We start from the raw sequence: 20,387 nt of genomic DNA, 5'->3' as shown, positions 1-20,387 counted from the left end.
TCGCTCGCGCTCGCGCTCTATTTTTGAGTTCCATTCCCGGCGCTAGCGCACCGCGCGCGGGTGTGCGATTCTCCCAGCATGCGTGCACTGCGTGAGGCCGACGACTCGACGAGGTGTAGGCTACGTGATCGATCATGCTGCACATGCACAGCGATCTATAACTAGCGAGCGAAGGCTGGCTGAGCCAGTCACGTGGTGTATATTTTCGTGAAAATAGGAAAACAAAACACAAATTTTGTAGGCTGCATAATTATTTTTATGTTCAAACAGCAAAAACTACTTTGATTTGAATGTCTTCATGTTCTTGGACCAGAGCTAGAGATCGAGAGTATTGCTTTGGACAGTTTGTTCACAATACTTCGAAGTCTTCGCGAAGTAGTACGTTGTAGGTACCTAATGCTATATGATTCAATCTGCATGCAATAAATACAGCTCTTCAAGCTCAGTTACCCCATGCGCGGCATCACTACCTTGAAAGTTCAAGGCGACACTATTAATTTGTGGAGTCAATAGGCCTAAGTTTTACTATCATTTAGAAATTTAACATGTTTGAGGCACGGGCCCTCGCTGCAGATCACAAAGATTTGATCCACGACATAACGTTTGATTACTATGGGCGCCGTATGGCCACATGTTCTAGTGACCAAAGTGTGAAGGTGAGTAGCCACCTTGAATATTCATTCTGATCAAATAGTATTACTCAATCTCCAAACGTTATTACCCCTTCAAGCCAATGGATATCTTTATGATCTACGAAGTATAGTCGACGTGGAGATAATAACCGGAAAATAACGGGAAAATAGCTATGAGCAAAGCCTTTGCTACTTTGTTGTTTGACATGAGTGCGAGTTTAATTTTGTTCATAGCTATCTCTGAAGTATGACAATAGTTATCGGTTCTGTATCAATTTCAAGGGCAATGGATTAAGCACAATAGAGCTGTTGCTATCACCTCTATACAGTCAACTTCACTTATGACGACACTCGGCGGGGCATCAGAAAAGTGTCCTTATTCGCGAAGTGTCGTTATACCCGAAGTCTCATTATCTGTATTACAGTTACATGGGACTTTGCTCTGGGCATGGAAATACTGTCATTATTCGCGAATTGTCGTTATATCCGCAGTCGTTATTAGCCAAGTTGACTGTACATTTCATTTCCTGGTTGGGCGTAGTACTACAGTAATCATTCAGTTTAAATTGAGGATGGAGGCCCGCTTCCTCAGCAGCTTGCGTTCCCAATGTTCATAGCATTCTTTATGATCGTGACACTGCGCGGCAAACTGGCTCCCTTTTCTTCTGGCCCGTCTCTGGGTATACAATTTAGATGGCTAAGACCAGATTAGTAAAGGTGCCGGTCAGGGGTGGACCCAGGGCCGCAACCTGAGAGGTTCCGAAATATCTGAAAACCCTGTGGGGTGCGCGAGCGCCTTTCGCACTCCCTGGATCCGCCCCTGCTAGGGTACACCAACTGCGTCGTCATCACTCCCATTCTGGCATGCAGCTTCAACCTAGCTGCACGGCGTTCAGAACTGAACATGTGCATGTCATCCCTGGTTGTCACGTGCACATTGACCACTCAATCGAAGATTCAATCTGCGATTCTGCTCAGTTACCGTGCAATGCCACCGTAGGTATTGGCATCATCTTCAATCGGGTACATGTTGGCCTGGCGTTGCTTTGCTGTATCAATAGCACACTAGGTATGAAGTATGAACAGGTTCATGCGTCAAAGCCTTGCCACCACTACATCTACTGGTGAAGTTGGCTGGGCCATTTTTACATGTTCATGAGCCCTGATGAGCTACGCTCTGCTACTCGCTGTCTGATGTACAGAAGTTCTGTGAGGCACACATTGCCGCAACAAGCGGTCAGTTCTCAACCTTAGACTCCATGTGCGTGTGTGTCTGGTTGTGTTTGCCTGTCCTGTCCAGGTCTGGGATTTGAATGAGAGTGGCGAGTGGGTCTGCACTTCCAGCTGGAAGGTATGTCCACATGTAACATAAGGCATTGCTCTGTGAACCGCATTGCTCTGTTAACCACTGCATGCTTGATTACAACAGGCAGCTGTGCCAACTTCCTCTTTTTTTGCATTACGAACTATTAGTACTCGCTGCCGAAATATATGTTCTATTATATTGCGCACCAATTTTGCAGTACATATACACCTGTGAGTTGGTCTTGACGGAATGATGGTACAGTCCAGAGCCTGTCAGAAGAATGCCAGAGTTCAAAAAGTTCAGGTGCAGTGCAGTCTTCAAATTCACTGTACTGTGTGTCCGAGGTGCTTGGAATAGAACATGTATGGTGGTACTAACAATAACTTTGCATACCGTAAAGTCCGGAGCAAACGCCCACTTCGCTGCAAACGCCCACCCCAGCTCGATTGTACTATTTTCGCAATGCAGGGCACAGGTACGTCATCCTGAGGACAAGAATGGTGTACAGAAAGTTCGATTTCGTACGAGTAGACATGAAAAGCCTACGAACTGCCTATGGCAAAGACTAAAGCAAAAGAACTATCGCTATAGCTCAACATCAAATTCCCGCGGACAAAATGCACTAACCTCGCCAAGAAGGGACCAACTGCATTCAATCCTTTCGCAGTCGTTCTTGGAAGCGATTGTTTTTTTCGCCATGCCAAGACGCCACAAGTTCGACGTGGAGTTTAAATGCAGTGCTGTAGAATGGCACCGCCTGCACGGCGAAAATGCTATCTCACGTTGCAAGAAGGCAAAATCTCTTCCAGATTGCATAGCCGAAAGAGCATTACAATCGTTCTCGTTTTCGGGTTGCCGAGGGAATTCTACAAATTTGTCCCTGGACATATATTATAGGCTCTGTGCAGCTCCGACCGGCGGTAACTGCGAACTTCACAGTCAAAGGCAAGGCAAAGGTTATTCATGGTGACTGAAGAGAAGGAAGAAAGTTATCCATGAACGTTTACAGATCGAAAGTAACTTGCTTTGACACCGCTCGAGTGGATTGCGACACTTTCAGTTGAGCCGTACGGCCAACAGTGCAGTCTCTATCGATCTATGAGCTTCCAAACTCTAGCCTCTATCTACTCGGCTCTAGCTTTGTGCCATAGTTTACCATAGCAGTAGTCACTTTTCGCTACGGTGTGAAGTGAACTTTCAAGTCCGTCCCGTAACATACCCGTAGGGTCAGGCCAAAAGTTCAAGTCTCAGCGCGTAGACCGGGTCTACAGGCCAGCAGATCTTGCAAAAATGGGGTGGGCGTTTGCTCCGGACTTTACGGTAGTGGAATATAATGATGAAGTTTCTTTTCGGTCCCCCCCCCCCCCCCCCCCCCCCTAGAACTCTGTTCATGTCTTTGTTTGAAGGCGACTTTTCTTTGATACTCAGTTAGCTTCAACTGCACCACTGCGATTTCAGGCTGGTTAGAAGTAAACCATGTAGTTTGTATGTGTGTGTGTGTGTCTTTGTGTGTGTGTGTGTGTGTGTGTGTGTGTGTGTGTGTGTGTGTGTGTGTGTGTGTGTGTGTGTGTGTGTATGTTTGTGTGTGTGTCTTTGTGTGTGTATATGTGTGTCTGTTTGTGTGCATACGTGTGTGCGTGTGCGTACATGCGTGTACACGTACATGTACGTGTGTTTTAGACTCACTCGGGCTCGGTATGGCGCGTTGTCTGGGCGCACCCTGAGTTTGGCCAGGTACTAGCCACGTGCTCCTTTGACCGCACCGCCTGTATCTGGGAAGAACAAAGTAAGTTGAACCCTGGTACCCTAGTGCAATTTTTACTAAGTTTTTAGTGCATGCCGCTCCTCTGAATATATGCCGCAACTTTTACTTAAAGGGGAAGTCCGGTGAAAACTTAAATGTCAGGGTCGGTAGAGTTTCGGGCGCTGAGTCGAATGGTGTTGGTCCCACGTGTCTCCGACAAAGCGTTCTCGAGATATTTCCGTTTGAAAAACTGAGTTTCGGGGGGCTGCGCCATGACGTCATGCGGCCGCGCCACACCCTCCGCAACGTCATAGCGTGCAGCTAGGTCAAAAGGAGTGCGTGAAAGCAATAGTGTCAGTGCTATTTCAAATGATTTGGCGACCGATTGTAGGTGGTACAAGCGACCCCGAAGACGTAAATCCTTGTGACAGTGAGGATGCAGCCATGGCTGACCTTCATGAGTTCGGCCTGGGGCTGAGAACCTCGGTATTCAGCTGAAGAAATGGCCGCTCGGGCCGGTCAAGAGTGAGCGCTACTGAGTTTCCGACTGATGAAGAAGCAGCAGCTATTGGCATTGCAGACGAGGCTGATAGAATTATCAGATCGCTGGAGAGCAGAGTCGCCAAAATGGAGAAGAGTGATGCGAGTGCTCTAAATGTTGTTCCATACCGATTCGCTTAGACTCCAGTAGCCTGCCACATGGTGATGTTTTGGTGCGAACTAATTACTTGGCATATTTCGGACTACTAGTACTCAATCGGAGAACAGTGCAGGCTCTTTGAACCACTGGCACGACTCTTCGCTCGCAACGCTCCGGGATCTGAAAGTTCTAGCCTAAGGTCCGGGAGCTGTTCGCTGTTTTGTCACTCGTCACGGTTGTGCACTCATCGCTGTAGCATAAAGTAATGAGGCGGAAGCGGAAAACTAAAATTTTCTTTTTCAAAGCACAACCACCGGCACCGGCAAGGTGAAACGCACTTAACGTTCTCTGACTACATGACTGGACGACTGATACGAGTGTAGTACATGACAAGTCCGTGTGTTGACTAGTTTTCTGAGTCTTGTGACTCGAGTCTTCAGGTCTTGTAGCTACCCCAGCACGGCAGTGCGGGAGTAGTTCCGTGTGTGATGAGTTTGTTGACTACTCTACACAGCTAGCATGCACGCAGCGCATTGCTAGAGCCGTAGAGGCCATGGCCAGTGCATGCCGACGGAAAAAAGTCCAGCTCGGAAACGGCTAAAATACGGTTTAACCTCGAGGTTTACCGAGCTGAAAATCACAGGGTACGTAGTGTTTGTAACACTGAATCGAATGGTCTTGGTCCGAAGAAGCTGCGACAAACGGTTCCCCAATCGAACGCGCTCCGAATATGGCCATTTTGTACACAACTAGATGGTGTGGCTACCTGCCTGCACGCTGTGACGTCATCACCTGGATCTGGGTGATGCGCGCTCAAATTTGCACATGTTCGATTGGGCGTATCTGACTAACCATAGGCCGCAGCCTCCTCGGACAAAGACCATTCGACTCAGCGCCCCGAAGTCTACGGACTGTGAAATTTAAAATTTTCACCGGACTTCCCCTTTAAAACTCCAAGGTCGAAAAAGGGGCGTAACGTACAATCGAGGGAGATTTCTTACTCAAGTTAACACACTTTAACTATTATACAACAGAGACCTGAAAAATGGCTTGTGACTTGTAGTTGGATGCGATTTATTATCGGGAAAATGCGGTGCGGTTGTTTGTACATGTACATGCTCAACAGCATCCCAGGTTATCCTTCCTCTTGCTGTGTCCTGCGCATGTGCACAAATGCGCTGGTGGACGTGCTGTTTGATGTCATGCAAACCTAATGCATGTTGGCCTGGTTGCAGCATGGCTCTCTCTCTGGCAGTTTCGGGTTTCGTCTTCAACAGTGCTTCGACTATTAGTGCTACTTAAAAAGCACTCTAAAGCGATGTCTTAGTAGTGGAAAGTCAGCACAATTAGCGACTTTAGTGTGAGTTTAGTGTGAGTTTATGAGCTCTTCCCTGCCAACTCAGTTGCCGGTATTCTATTATTTCTTCTGTTTTTGTTTTTGTTTTTTGTGAGAAAGCGCATTAGGAAGCGTACGGCTGTCTCAGGGATTGGTCTTATAACTATAAGCAATTCAGACTACGGCCAAAATCACGTCTGAACTTGAATTTCCATGGTGATGCAGTCGTGTTTCAAATGACTAATGTACAATCGCTGATCAAATACGAGTTGTAGAAACATGGTCACGGTTGGCCGTAGTCTGAATAGCCTATTAGCAAGAGTACATAACCCCCAAGAGTGTGCAACTCCAGCTATGTGGTCTGCGACGGCAGAACTTCACATCACGTGATGAACTTGTACGCATGTTTGTCACGTGGTGACTTTGAATTGCTTGCCGGTGTAACCTTTTGAACCATGTCACGTAATGTTGGTGACTTTGAATTGCTTGCCGGTGTAACCTTTTGAACCATGTCACGTAATGTGAAGTTCTGCCGGCGCAACACTAGATAGAGGTTGTGCGGGCAGTTTCACACTCTTCGGGCTATATACTCTTGGTCTTGGTGAGATTATGTGATAATATAATGCTAGTGTCATGTGTGAAATTGACAGGCTCTTGCTCCAATGTAGGCTACCAACGATACATCGGCACTCTATTGATCTGCTTATTTATGTGTGTACTGCAGTTGCCGATAGCAGTATTAGTCCGAATGCGGCAAGGTCAGCCGGATCACACTGGGTGAGAACTGGTCTGTGTGCGCAAGCGAACATGAGTGTGTGTATGTGTGCATGTGTGTGTGTGTATGGGGGGGCACGTGCGAGTGTGCGCGTGTTTCTGCATGTGTGTCTATTTCACTGGTCGATTCTTAAAAAGATTGTTGTCTTCCTGTTGATCATACCGGTAAATACCTGTAGGTCAAAAGTTGAACTTTTTCAGAAATGTTTTTGGACAATCCAGTGAGAAATGCTCTTCTAAGTGGTCTTGAGGTTGTCAAATGTAGACGATAACTAATCTAATTGTTCAGCCGTGTTTACCATGACATGCAGACGTGCTGATCCAAACCCCATTTCCTGGCAGGGCCGGCGCCACTGGTACGAAAAAAAAAAAAAAAAAAAAAAAAAAAAAGTCGGCGTGGAACGTCCAAAACCGGGGAGAAAAAGTTTCGATGTATGATTTTGTACAGGGAGTCGCCCAGAGTGCAGGATTTGCCGTCTAAATTCCAAAATAATTCTGGGGGGGAGGACCCCCCTTAAACATGGCCCTTCGGCCGCACCGCTCCGCTGAAGCTGCCTCCGGCCCTGCCTGGCCAAACTAGAATCAGACTTTGAGCCTACTTCAGCCTTGAATCTCACGGCCCAATGATTTCTTATCCGCCTGTAATATTACGTTACTGTAAGTTCACTGCGGGCAGAAGGTCTGGCCGGTTTTGCAATCGTTTTCAATAGAATTTAGTATCAGCTTGAGACTGAACACTGCGTTTCCTGAGCATTTCCTGAGCAGCGTCCTCTGTTGACAGAAGAGAAGAGAAGGGTGCCTATAGCGACTGGATATTCCGGTGTGGCTATTGTGTATCTAAACCAGTGTTGGTCTGCCCAGAAACTTACCCCCAAGCATCTTTTTTTCAGGATGTCATTGTATTTGTATGCTAATGTTGCATGTCATTCACGTCCCCGTTGTCGTTGCTGTCATACGTACTGAATCTGAGCATGAACACTGTATCTCCGCCGTCTACACTGCATACTGTGTGTTCAGGTCAAGCGCGCAACGCTGGTGGACAGTAGAACGTCGGTGACGGATATTGCGTTTGCCCCGAAGCATCTCGGCCTGCATCTGGTGAGTTCATCGCAGTGTGTGCTGTGCTGGGTTCATCTGTGAGCTGCCTACAGTGATAGTATCTCTGTCATAACCATAGTGGCTTTCCTACGTTCTTCAACACTCTGCTATACTACATGTGACCAGTGTGCCCAAAGGTATAATATGGCTGCTGTCTGTCGGACTAAATCTTCCCCCGGGCCCCAGAGGGCTATCAACCGATCATGCTGACATTCCCTTTGTTTTGGTTCCTGGTGTGGCACGATTTTGTGTATGAAGCTTTGACAGCACTTGTCGGTGGGAACTGACCAGGCCATAACCACCGACCAGGCGAGCGTGGGGGGGAGGGGGGGGGGGGTGTCGTATGAAGGAAATCAACCACGGTGGTACTTGCAAATCCACTGCTAGCCGTATGACCCATTACTTACACACCCCAGACTCTTCATTCAACAGGCCTATCCGTGTTTCAACCCTTCGGGCAATTTAGCATGTGTCCTAGACCAGGGAACGGTCGACACGACAGAAATCACGTGTTCTATGTGCATCACGGGTATATGGAAAATAGTAGATTATCAGTCTGCTGGTTGCACCGGTGCATGTATTTCGTGGAAGTTACCACTGTTCCAACGCTTTTTGTGTCGCTTGCACTCTTTGTGTTCGTCTTTTCACCGAGCTATGGTGCTGGACCTTCTTGTTCTCATCTTTTTGATTCACGTTTAGGCTACCTGCTCGACCGACGGCTATGTTCGGATATACGAAGCGCCGGATGTGATGAACTTGAGCCAGTGGACACTTATGGTCAGTCATGAGAAAGGCATGATAATACTTGGCAGTACTAGTACTTGTAGTAACTTGAGCCAGTGGACACGTATGGTCAGTCATGAGAAAGACATGATGATACTTGGCAGTACTAGTGCTTGTAAGTTGTAGTGCTGTGACTTTACAGTAAAACCTGTCAAGGCGACCACCCCTTCTAAAGCAATCACCTGTCCCAGAGGACCGCTACAACTAGGACCGAGGGCCGTTATTTCCAGGCAAATGACCCTGGATAAGGAGAGCACCTGGTAGCAGAGACCGTGCTTTGCAGGTCCCTTGAGCGAGCGTCTTCGACAGGTTTCACTGTATTGATGTTGTGCTCAGTACTTGTAATAGCTAAGTAAAAGAGTGGTGAGGCTTGCTGCAGCTGCAGACGAATACATGTGATGCAGATCAGACCTGCTCTTTCCCAACTACAGTCTAACCTCTTTAGGACGGATACTGATAAGGCGAACTGTCCACTAGCAGGGTTCTAGCTAAGTTAGGCATAACTCCGCACAGTACATTGACGGCATCATGCACAATCTCTGATACAGTCGTAGAAGTAGAGCCGATGTGGAAAGTACAGCTACTTCCTCATATGTGTCCCCTTGACATATATGGTATAGTGGCACTGCTAGACGCTTGGCCACGGGTATTGTATGACGGAGGTGCGTTGACTCCTTTTGTAGCAGATATTCGTAGCGCCGCACAAGAAAGCAGAAAGTGAACTGCTTCATACGAACATTCGATAGCCAAGCCGCTTTCCACCCCCGCCTGGAGCTTCGCTTGGCCACTTCCCAGGTGTTTCAACACTTCCTTTTCCCAGAACCCATCACATCGACCTAGCTCATTCTCGGGATGCGCTGTCCGAAATAGCGGAATGCGCTGGCGTTGTAAGTTCGGTCTCCCAGTGAGCAGCCCGTACGAAGAGATGACTGCTGAGTTGGTCATCACAGGCAAGAGAAGAATAGTTTTCACGACCAGGTCCAGAGCCTCTGCGTGTCTACTTGTATTCAGAACTAAAAACAGAACTTGAAGCGACCAGAGGGATGCCAATTGTCTTCGACTTGGTGGCACTTTGTACATGCGTATATTTTTTACCTAGTTCGGTTGGAGCCTAAGCTATGGTGTAGTCACCATCCGAGCAGCAATCGTTCAGCATTTTCTTCAGACTTCGAAACTCACTAAATTCTTATGTTAACCCACATGCATGCACGCATACACACAACTTAAAACAAACAAAACATCAATATTTTCGTACAACACTCATCAGGAATCTTCGTTGTACTAAAGGATACTGAAAACAAAATTGAACTATTATAGAAAATCTAAAGCTGTGTTCACAACTGGCGCGTGTACGCGTGAAACCACGCGTTTGTGCGTATTTTTGCTGGCTTTTGGGGCGCCATGCGTACGGAAACGCGCCGAAATGGAACTTCCAACATATTGGAATTTTCAGCGCGTATCAGGCGCGTATCAGCGTACATGCCAGTCACTTTGACTGGCGGGGTCAAAAAATTAGTACTCGAAGGTGTCGCACGCGCTAAATACGACTCGAATTGCTGTTTTTTGTGAAAGGCTGAGCGCGCGTTTGGGGGCGCATGAACCGCAAGCGTACCGCGTCCACGCGCCAGTTGTGAACACAGCTTAAGTTGGAGAAATAACACTAAGAACAACAGCAGTGAAATTTACAAGTGTGAATTTTAACCCTTTCACGGTCTCAGAATCCAGTCAAAATGAGGCTATTTACAGAATTCAACAATTTCGTACATTGATTCATCCATAACTTCAGTTTCCCTTCGCTGATTTTCATGATCTTGGGCTCTCTGGAAAGCTATGGACACGAGCAACACGCCGAGCTACAATTCGACACCAAGCGTGCCGTGGATCCAGCGCTGCAGCGCAGCGACATCGCCCCAGTGCTTGATTGACGACGAGAAACAAGATTCAACAGCCATTTCCCTCTCCTTGCTCACATCGAGCTCACATTTTTGTGAGGAGTGCTGCGAGTCCATACTCTCATTTGAATCCGTGTCTCTATGGCGACAGCTAGCTGCAAAGGGAAAAACCCGTCCTCAAGACCCAGCTCGCCCACTCAAATCGCAAATGAGCCGTGACGCAGATCGCGAGCTTCGTAGCATCGCAGCCGTTCACTCCATCGCTTCGGCGATTGTTCCTACGGATAGCCTGGAGCTTTCTCTTCAACCTAGATATTTAGATGTTCGAATTTGCTCAAATATTGACTGAGTTACGATAGTTTGAACAAATCGATCACCGGTGATCGATTTTCAAATGTGAGACCGTAAAAGGGTTAACAATGAAAGCGAGAGCAATAACGAATGTGTGTACTAACACTAAACTTGCAACTGAAAAGTGAACAAAGAAGAGAAAGAAAGAAGGAAGGACAAAGTGATAACAAATAACAGCAGTACATTACACCTAGAACATTAAAGGGGAAGTTAAGGCAAAAATTAAAATTTCACCAGTTGTAGTCTTCGGGGTGCTGAGTCGAATGGTCTTGGTCCGAGAAAGCTGAGACGCTCCCTTCCTACTTGAATCCCAATCAAACTCGCGCACTTCCACCGAAACTGGGTGACTGCGCCCTACTAGATGGGGATTTGTATGCAAAATGTCACTAAAAGCGCCATTTTGTTCTTATAAAAGCACGGATGACCGCGATTGGCCCATATGTTGTAGTCTTTTGGACGCTGAGTCGACTGGTTTTGGTCCGAAAAGGCTGCGATGCAGCGTTCCTCATTTATTCCCAATCGAACATGGTTGAACAAGCGGTCACGTGCTCCTGCGTACACCAGTCAGCTGGTCACCGTGCCTGCAGGGTAGACTCTACAACTTACTAGCCTGTTTGACCTTTTTTGTTTTGTTTGGGTGCAGTGACTCCTGTCACTCGAGTTGAACTCGAGTTGAACCTTGGTGTGAAAGTTGTCGCCTGCTGGCGTGGTGACCAGGTGATTTGGGCACCCAGGAGCACGTGACCACTTGTTCAACCATGTTCGATTGGGAATAAAGGAGGAACGCTGCATCGCAGCCTTTTCGGACCAAAACCAGTCGACTCAGCGTCCAAAAGACTACAACATATGGGCCAATCGCGGTCATCCGTGCTTTTATAAGAACGAAATGGCGCTTTTAGTGACATTTTGCATACAAATCCCCATCTAGTAGGGCGCAGTCACCCAGTTTCGGTGGAAGTGCGCGAGTTCGATTGGGATTCAAGTAGGAAGGGAGCGTCTCAGCTTTCTCGGACCAAGACCATTCGACTCAGCACCCCGAAGACTACAACTGGTGAAATTTTTATTTTTGCCTTAACTTCCCCTTTAACGGCCAAGCTTGGCCGCACCAAACATGACACTTTACTTGAACAATTTCAACCCAATTATACTATCTTTCTGTACACACAAATTAGGCTTAGGGCCGGGTTCCACTGCGGCTCCGCGGCTCCGATGCTCCGCGGCACTTGGCTGCATGCAGCGGAGCAGCGCGGTTCCACCGTCACTCGCCATTCGCGGTACCGCGGTCGTGGTCCACACTTTTTGATGATGTTTCACCTGCCTGCGCGCGCGCGCGCGCGAAATCAAACAAATCCTCGTGTTCTGGCCTGCGCAACGAATTAAAATTTGAATTTTAAAATGCTGGCGTACAAAACAATGCAAAGTACGGGAAACAGGTCGAGCCGCGACCGCGGCTCGCAGTTTTTGGTCAAGAATCGTAGCAAAAGCTCGCGGTGAGCCGCGGACTCGCTGCTCCAGCTCGAGCCGCGGTCACTATGGTAATGATGACGTTTCAAGCCGCGAAAGACGAGCAGCGGGGCAGCGGAGCCGCAGTGGAACCCGGCCATTATACAGACGCTGACATATGGCTTCCAAAACCTTTAACTGTAGTGCGTGCGTTTACGGTGCGGAAGGATGTCCTACCAGCCCTTCACCTTAGTCATCTTATTTACAACTTTGAATGCCGACAATGCGCTAGTCGGTATGTTGGTAGGACTGTTCAGCACCTGAACGCACGCATCAAACAACACGCACCACGTCACATACTTCCACCTTGCGCACAACAACAAAGACCGAAGCGAGGGCGACCTAGAAAACAACCGTTACCTACACAACTTGCGGATCCTGGCTCACAGACTGTGCTTGCTCCGCCGTCGCTGGTGGCGGTGGTGGGGGAGGGTGGGCGTGGTGGCTCATCGGGCCGGTTTGTGTCGCCACCTTTGCTCCTGCCGTCGGTGGTTCCTTCGTCAGTGCCCCCGGCGGCTTTGGCTGGGGTGGTGCCGCTTGCAGTCCCGGTCCCACTGCCTCCTCCTGATCCTCCGCCGTCGGCTCTTGCGGCGGTGGAGCTTGCCAATGACAGACCGCAAGCAACACCGGCAGGGGCATTGACACTACAATTGCCAACCAAAAAAGACTCACCTTGCGTATTAGCAGCTCCCACACCATCACCAACAATGCAATCTACAGCAACCACAACTAATCCACCATCCAAGCCCATTATTGAAAGACCAAGACGATCAACAGCCAACTACAACAGAAACTACGCACTCAACGGACAAGGGCGTAAGGAGGGACGTGAGAGCAGGGTGACGGCCGAGTCCCGTTCAATGGACCATGTCAGGCGGGATAACAGAGAGAGCGCAGAGGAAGCAGATGATGGGACGGACGGTGAAGGGAGCAATGAGTCGGAGAGCGACGATTGTAGTGATCGTGAGAGTGCCGGTGAGAATGTTAGCGTTGTGCGTAGGTTTCGTGGTAGCAAGTCTTCAGTGTACAATCATCTGTTGGCTAGTCCTGATTGTTGCAATTCGTATTCCGACTCTTCATTCACTGTATTGTGCCGTGGTCGTCATGGTTATGGACTACAGTTAAAGGTTTTGGAAGCCATATGTCAGCGTCTGTATAAGCCTAATTTGTGTGTGCAGAAAGATAGTATAATTGGGTTGAAATTGTTCAAGTAAAGTGTCATGTTTGGTGCGGCCAAGCTTGGCCGTTAATGTTCTAGGTGTAATGTACTGCTGTTATTTGTTATCACTTTGTCCTTCAGTTTCCTCTGAGACAAAAATGCGATAATACTCATGAAAAGGACACACTTCAGGCTCATTACAAACATCTTGAAAGTTTTTGTCTTCACAAGTATACTTTCAAGCCTTCTCGTCAGGTGAAATACAGGCAAGGGAAAAGGAACAGGAACAGTGGATTAAATACAGTAAGAAGGTGGTAAAACAGCGCAAAAACAAAAAAGAAAGAAAGAAGATAGCTAAAGTAAACAGCGAAAATTGCAATAATGACACAAAGGTGCAAATGCGAGAAAACTCAATAAGCGTGACATGTAGTGCGACAACAAGAGACAACCACTGGACATACATGTAACTAACGAGGTTTTGACGACCTACCTAACAGCCTATGTGTGAATTTGATTTGTTTTCCCTTGCCTGTATTTCACCTGACGAGAAGGCTTGAAAGTATACTTGTGAAGACAAAAACTTTGTCCTTCCTTCTTTCTTTCTCTTCGTTGTTCACTTTTCAGTTGCAAGTTTAGTGTTAGTACACACATTCGTTATTGCTCTCGCTTTCATTGTTAAAATTCACACTTGTAAATTTCACTGCTGTTGTTCTTAGTGTTATTTCTCCAACTTAGATTTTCTATAATAGTTCAATTTTGTTTTCAGTGTCCTTTAGTAAAACATCACTATGCACATTTATCCAGACACGCTCTCACATACACACACACGCATGTGCGTGCCAAACGTACAAAACGTGGACACATGTACACCAAGCAGATAGAATACAAGGAAGTGGGGTTTGCCATAGTTTTTTTTCTTTCAATTTTGAAGTAAATATTTACGAGACTTTGCATCGAGCGACACCGTGGATAACATTGAGCCAAGAATTAGGCAATAAGCCAGAAGAGATATCTCTTCACAAGTAGGCAAATAAATGCGTAGGTGCCCGGCAACAGCAACCGGGCGAGTCACAGCAATGTACGTATTGCAACTTCAATGATACACATACACGGTTGACCACCCATGCCTCAAACCGGCGGGTCAACCACATGGTGGCCCGGCAACTTCAAACGGGAACACACCGATACAACAGACACAGTTGACCACCCATGCCTCAAACCGGCGGGTCAACCACATGGTGGCCCGGCAACTTCAAACGGGAACACACCGATACAACAGACACAGTTGACCACCCATGCCTCAAACCGGCGGGTCAACCACATGGTGGCCCGGCAACTTCAAACGGGAACACACCGATACAACAGACACAGTTGACCACCCATGCCTCAAACCGGCGGGTCAACCACATGGTGGCCCGGCAACTTCAAACGGGAACACACCGATACAACAGACACAGTTGACCACCCATGCCTCAAACCAGCGGGTCAACCACATGGTGGCCCGGCAACTTCAAACGGGAACACACCGATACAACATACACAGTTGACCACCCATGCCTCAAATCGGCGGGTCAACCACACAACAACATACAGGTGTCACAACACTGAGACAGTACAGCACAACACTTTTAATGCATTTGACCCTCCTTGGGGCCTCGTCACGTGGCACAAGATACCAACGTGTCATGTCTAAAGGGACGGAGGGAGGGGAGAAAACACAACCTTGAGTCACTTTGACTAACTGGATGACAGAAATTGTTGACAAGGAAGTTGTGTTGCTGACACGAGGCCGGGCAAAGCGGCCACGCAAGATTTATTATTTCATCCACCATTTTCGGAAAAATATTTTTTATTCATGTGCCGCGTGACGAACCCGTGACAAAACACGTGCATGCGTGGGCTAACTTGGCTTTGCTGCTCAAAGCCGTCATTTTATTTGTTTTGCCTTTCCTCTGCTCCCCATGTAGCATGAGATCAGTTGCAAGAACGGCTGCAGCTGCATCACCTGGAATCCATCTAGGTAATGCCGTGTACCCACCCGTTCAAGTGTAGTTACAAGGTGCTGTCCACTGCGCGTGCACCTAAAGTCATGTATGGATGTTCATCTTCGCTTTTGCTCTCTCCGCTTGGTCTCACTGTTTGTGATTCATTTTGTAACGAATACTAGCCAGGTGTGGTGGATAACGTGTTGTTCATGAATATGTGTGTGCATGTGTGTGCGTGTGTGTGTGTGTGTGTGCACCACTGCTGTACTGTCGTGTTGGCGCATTTAGCTCTGTCACCTCTGCTCTACAGTGTTTTGTGCTAAGTGATCTCCACGTTGGTTGTGGTTCTAATTTAAGAAACGATGTTGTATTGTGTCTTTGGGTCACACCTGCCAAGATCAGAGCAGTACGCACTGATCTTTGAAGTTACCACCTTATGTTGTATGTTTCTGTGCTGTGCTGGTGGTGCTGCTGCGGCTGTTGTTGTTCAAATCTTTATTCTCACGATGGCTTGTCACCGTGTTATTGTTGTTGTTTTGAAATCTTTTATTCTCACAATGGCCTGTGGCTAATAAGAGAAGTTGTTCTTGTTCTTGTTGTTCTTGTTTCAAATCTTTATTCTCGTTGTTATTGCTGCTGCTGCTGCTGCTGCTGCTGCTGCTGCTGCTGCTGCTGCTGCTGCTGCTGCTGCTGCTGCTGCTGCTGCTGCTGCTGCTGCTGCTGCTGCTGCTGCTGCTGCTGCTGCTGCTGCTGTTGTTCAGATCACATCCGCCCATGATAGCAGTAGGCATTGACTCATCCAGCAGCAGTGGTCTGCTACAGATTTTCGAACTCAATGACTCCTTGAGGTAGGTGTGGAGGACCTGTTATGTCTGTTCTGCTCAGTACTTCACCCCTGAATGCCACCTCCAGTAATAGCTGGGTATGGTCCAAGGAGGCTATGGTGCACTGTCCGTCAGATACACCAAAATATAGTTACTAATAATTCGAACCTCGTTTTTCCGGGGAGTAACTTCTAGTTTTCCGAAACTGTATGTTGAACCTAATGTGTATGCCAGATTGCAACTCTGAGCACACTGAACATCATGCAATATCATCTTAGGGCCTTCAATATGTGTTGAGCAAGAGTTCCAATTGTATTAGCCACACCATGGCTGTAAGTGATGATGAGCAGTTGCCCACTTTGTCCCTTTCTATGTTATGGTTATTTCCAGGAATAATCGAATATTCCTTTGTTACTGCTTGCATTCGAATATTGTTTTTGTTGTTAGTATTCCAAAAAATTCGAATATTTGAATATTCCTTGCATGGAATTCTCCCGATCTTTTTTATTTCCTTACATTGCTAATCTTTCTTTCTTTCTTTTTTTTTAGTGAAGTTGAGCCTGTTTCTGTTTGGGTGTCTGTTCTTGCAGACGATGGCAGCGGATTGAGAACATTGTCAGTATCTCTGATCCCGTGCATGATGTTGCATTCGCTCCCAACCTGGGACGGTAAGCTGTCTGCTCAGGATTTGAAAGATTCTTCTGGCTCACTCTAATTTGATCACGGAAAACAAATCGGACCAAGAACCCTTTTTTCCTGTATCCGTGTTGCTACTGTTTCCCATTTCCTGTGCTGTGCTGGTCAAGATCTGTTGTGTGTGGCGTTGCCAGTTCGGAATTGTATACATTTATATGTGGAATCATTTAGAATGATGTCTTCACTCCAGAATTTGCTTCTCACTTTGCCCCTTGCCATTGTACGAATACAGCCATGCGGTTTGTCATGGCAAGGACATTATTGATCAATCTGTGGGTTCTTGTGCTCCTCGTGCAGGTCTTTCCACACACTAGCAGTGGCATCGAAGGATGTGAGAATATTTACTCTGTCTCCTTCGTAAGTCCAATCCCAATCCCATGGGCATTCTACTTTCGGTGTATCACTGAGGAAACTCTGCTTTGTGGAGTGAACTGGTGAAGTTTTGTGTGATGCTTTTGTGCTGAGCTATGATGAAGATAATTTTGATGAGGACAATCTCCTGTGTCTAATTTCAATTAACACGGTTCACGTGAGACCCAGTCAGACTGAGTTTTACGCATCCGTAGGAACACTGCCACCCTTAAGGATCAAGATCCTTGTGCCAGCATGACTTATCATGTCTTTCCATGTTCAGATCTCCTAAGCACCAGCTTCAGGGTGTGTTTCTCAGCACAGCTGTAAGGCTGGTTTGCGATGCGGATGTGTGAATTTGTTTACTTACAAGTATGTGCGCTTACATCTTGAAGGTATATGCGTATGTACATGTTTTTGTTTTCTCACATACTCATGCAGGCGTGATGCATCGGCTTCTTACAGCAAGCTCGATGTCCGGCAGCCGGCACAGTTTGAGGAAAGTGCGTCGCAGGTACGCTGCTTGAGTGGGCAAGCACCACTTCCTTGTTCTCACTCCTGCTTTCACTGCAGTGGGTTTCAATTTCTAAAATGAAAGTCTGATTCTGTGTATAACAGGAAGGACGAAATGGTATGAGTTATGACTAAACGGTCCACCAAGATGACACTGTATCCCGTGATTTACGCTATAGAAAGCCGAGTGATGCATTGGATGACCTCTGGATACAATGGTTTTATCAACCATTTCGGCTCAACAGTCTCCATGTAGATGTATATCCACTACCTTGGCTCCAGTATTGTTCTTGACTCACATGTACTTCATCGTTCTAGCTGTAAGAGGGGCTTTTAGGACTTGGTGCATTGTGAACTATTTACTGGGGTTGAAGCAGTAACAGTTAGTGGAGTTTCGGCTGTCATTCCTTGTTGCATACCTGTGCTTGCTTGCCTTTGTTCCAAGGTGTGGCGTGTGGAGTGGAATGTCACTGGCACCATACTGGCATCAGCTGGAGATGATGGCTGTGTGCGAATGTACAAAGGTCAGTAGTGGATGGTATACTACTACAGTAGTAGTCATGCCTATTGCGTTGCAATTCACAAGTACATGATAATACAATGGCCTGCAGTGTAATACTATTGTCTCGCGGCTGTTTTGTTGTTCCTGGTGGTGGTGGTGGTGGTGGTGGTGGTGGTGGTGGTGGTGGTGGTGGTGGTGGTGGTGGCCGTGGCGGCAGGCGTATTGCCCAGCATAGCCTTGTCGTCTGTCCACTGCCTGTACTGCATATACATCACCTTCCTTCTAATGTTGTTGTGGAGTGCTTTAAAATGTCCAGTTTTGAGTAGGAACAGGTGCTTTCGAAACCAGGCTCCTTTGTACTGACGTCATTGTGTGTTCATGCATGTACATTCCTGGTGCTTACAGCCAATCATCTGGACAATTGGAAGTGTATCAAGGTGCTGAAGGGGGACTTGAGCGAGGCGCAGGCTACAGCCGGCTCTGCTGTAGCTCCTGGTTCCACACAACCTATTCGTGACACACCTGTCTGGTAGGTTTCATATTCTTTTGAAGCAAGCTGGCGGATTTCATTCCTTCTTGAGCCTAAGCTCTGAGCTGCATGTACGCGCACACACACACACACACACACACATGCATATGGATACAAACACCTGTGAACACACGCACACACATACCTACGTACAGGGCCATCACGAGGCAGTGGGGAGTGGTACGACCGGGGTCTCCTCGAAAAAAAATCGGGTTTTTCGGCCAACAGGGCACAATTTTGCTCTCTACACCCCAATGGGTTGGGGGGGGGGGGGGGTCCCCGAGCACGAAAAGTGGTACGACCATGGACGTACTGGCCATACCGTGTATGATACCCCTGACATCCATACACACACTCTCTCTCCTCATTCTCTCCTTCTCTTTGTTGAACAGCATATGCTCATCACACGTTTGTCTTTGCGCTGTTATGAATATTCTCTTGATTTGGCAAGTACCTTTTTATGGTCACTTATGCCACTTCTCCATTGTGCCGTTATCAGCAAATGTACATGGCAACAGTCCAGTCTGAAATAGATTGGCCTCTTGCTTTTGATCATGCATGTATTTGGGCCAACAGTTTTAACTTTTGGAGGAATCTTTCCAAAAAAAGTTCTCTCCGGAGGTAAACCGTAATGAGATTTTTTCACCAAATCCGTGCTGGTTAAATGGTAGCGGGACGGAACCTTGCAATTGTAGTCTTTTGTTTGTGGTGTTGTTCACAGGTTGTCTGATGTGCAGCAGCTGTAGACTCGTTTGTTTCGGCATTGTGTTGTTCGTTTCACCTTGATCTCCGCTCTTTTGACCGTCTCATCTTCAACTCCTGATAACAAGTCTTTCGCCACCTCAGCTTTTTTTTGTTTTAATCTCTTTTGTCTTTTTCTACCCTGGCTGATTTACCTACTTGCTGTACATACGCTGTTGTAGATGTTGATGGATTTGTGCTGGGATACGTTCGCACTGGAACCTACTAAATTATCTATGTAGTATTGGCACTGTTCATTTGTTTTGTGGAGCTTATTTTCAGTCTTCCATAGACTCTGTGTACTCGTGTCATGTTTGTTGCTGTTGTGTGAAAATGTTTTCTTATTTTAAAATGTTCTCTCTTCTTTCTTCGCTGTCACTGTACTGCCGCGTCGACATCTTCACGATGCTGTGATTTGTGCCCGCCTTAGCTCTATGTGCACATATCGTGTTCGGTTGTGTGCTATGTGTGTTCATCATCGTACTGGATATTATGTACACGGCTTATGCAGCTGCTATTCTGAATGTGTCGTGGCACTCTGCAGAAAGAGCAGGTGTTTGCTTCTCTTGTTTTTTCTTCTTTCTTTAGGAAACCCTGTTCTAATAATTATAGTATTATTGTTTTTCTGTTTACGTCATCATGGCTCAGTTCATCCTGATTTGTCAGTAGCAATCTGGTGTTGCCATTCTGCGCTTCTGCCAAGTTCTGGGTATGCTGTTCTTTTCCTTCGTCTTGTACCATCAAGAGTACATAAACCTTATGTTCTCTTGGTACCATGCATCCGCCTGTGGTTTCTAATGTTATTCCGCCATTCGGTATGTGTATGTGGGATCCGTATGCATCAAAGAGTCGTAGCGTCAGGGAGACGACACGCGATCGTAGTGATCAAGATGATGTGTATTTCGACCTCGGGTTTGGTAGTGACTATGTAATCCGTGCAAGATCTATGCGACTTGAGATCCCGACCGTGCCCTTGACCCGCTGACCCCAAATGTGACCCGGTGCCAGCAATGCCATGATTATGTGAG

At 47.1% G+C, this 20,387-nt stretch overlaps 1 protein-coding gene across 1 annotated transcript; it reads left to right on the top strand.

Moving 5' to 3' along the window:
* Positions 1–297: 297 nt before the first annotated feature.
* Positions 298–20,177, top strand: LOC135809931 (nucleoporin SEH1-like). Its single transcript, XM_065323379.1, has 14 exons — positions 298–656; positions 1,933–1,983; positions 3,619–3,724; positions 6,383–6,435; positions 7,450–7,530; positions 8,230–8,307; positions 15,186–15,238; positions 15,965–16,051; positions 16,618–16,695; positions 17,021–17,080; positions 17,516–17,588; positions 18,033–18,111; positions 18,495–18,618; positions 19,340–20,177. The coding sequence occupies exons 1-14, from the start codon at positions 546–548 to the stop codon at positions 19,362–19,364; spliced, it is 1,059 nt and encodes a 352-aa protein (XP_065179451.1). The 5' UTR covers positions 298–545; the 3' UTR covers positions 19,365–20,177.
* Positions 20,178–20,387: the final 210 nt, after the last annotated feature.

This window comes from Sycon ciliatum, chromosome 2, assembly GCF_964019385.1.
Source record: "Sycon ciliatum chromosome 2, ocSycCili1.1, whole genome shotgun sequence".
Classification (NCBI taxonomy): Eukaryota; Metazoa; Porifera; class Calcarea; order Leucosolenida; family Sycettidae; genus Sycon; species Sycon ciliatum.
The sequence above is the reverse complement of the archived record's forward strand: the minus strand, read 5'-3'. Positions and strand labels throughout refer to the sequence as shown.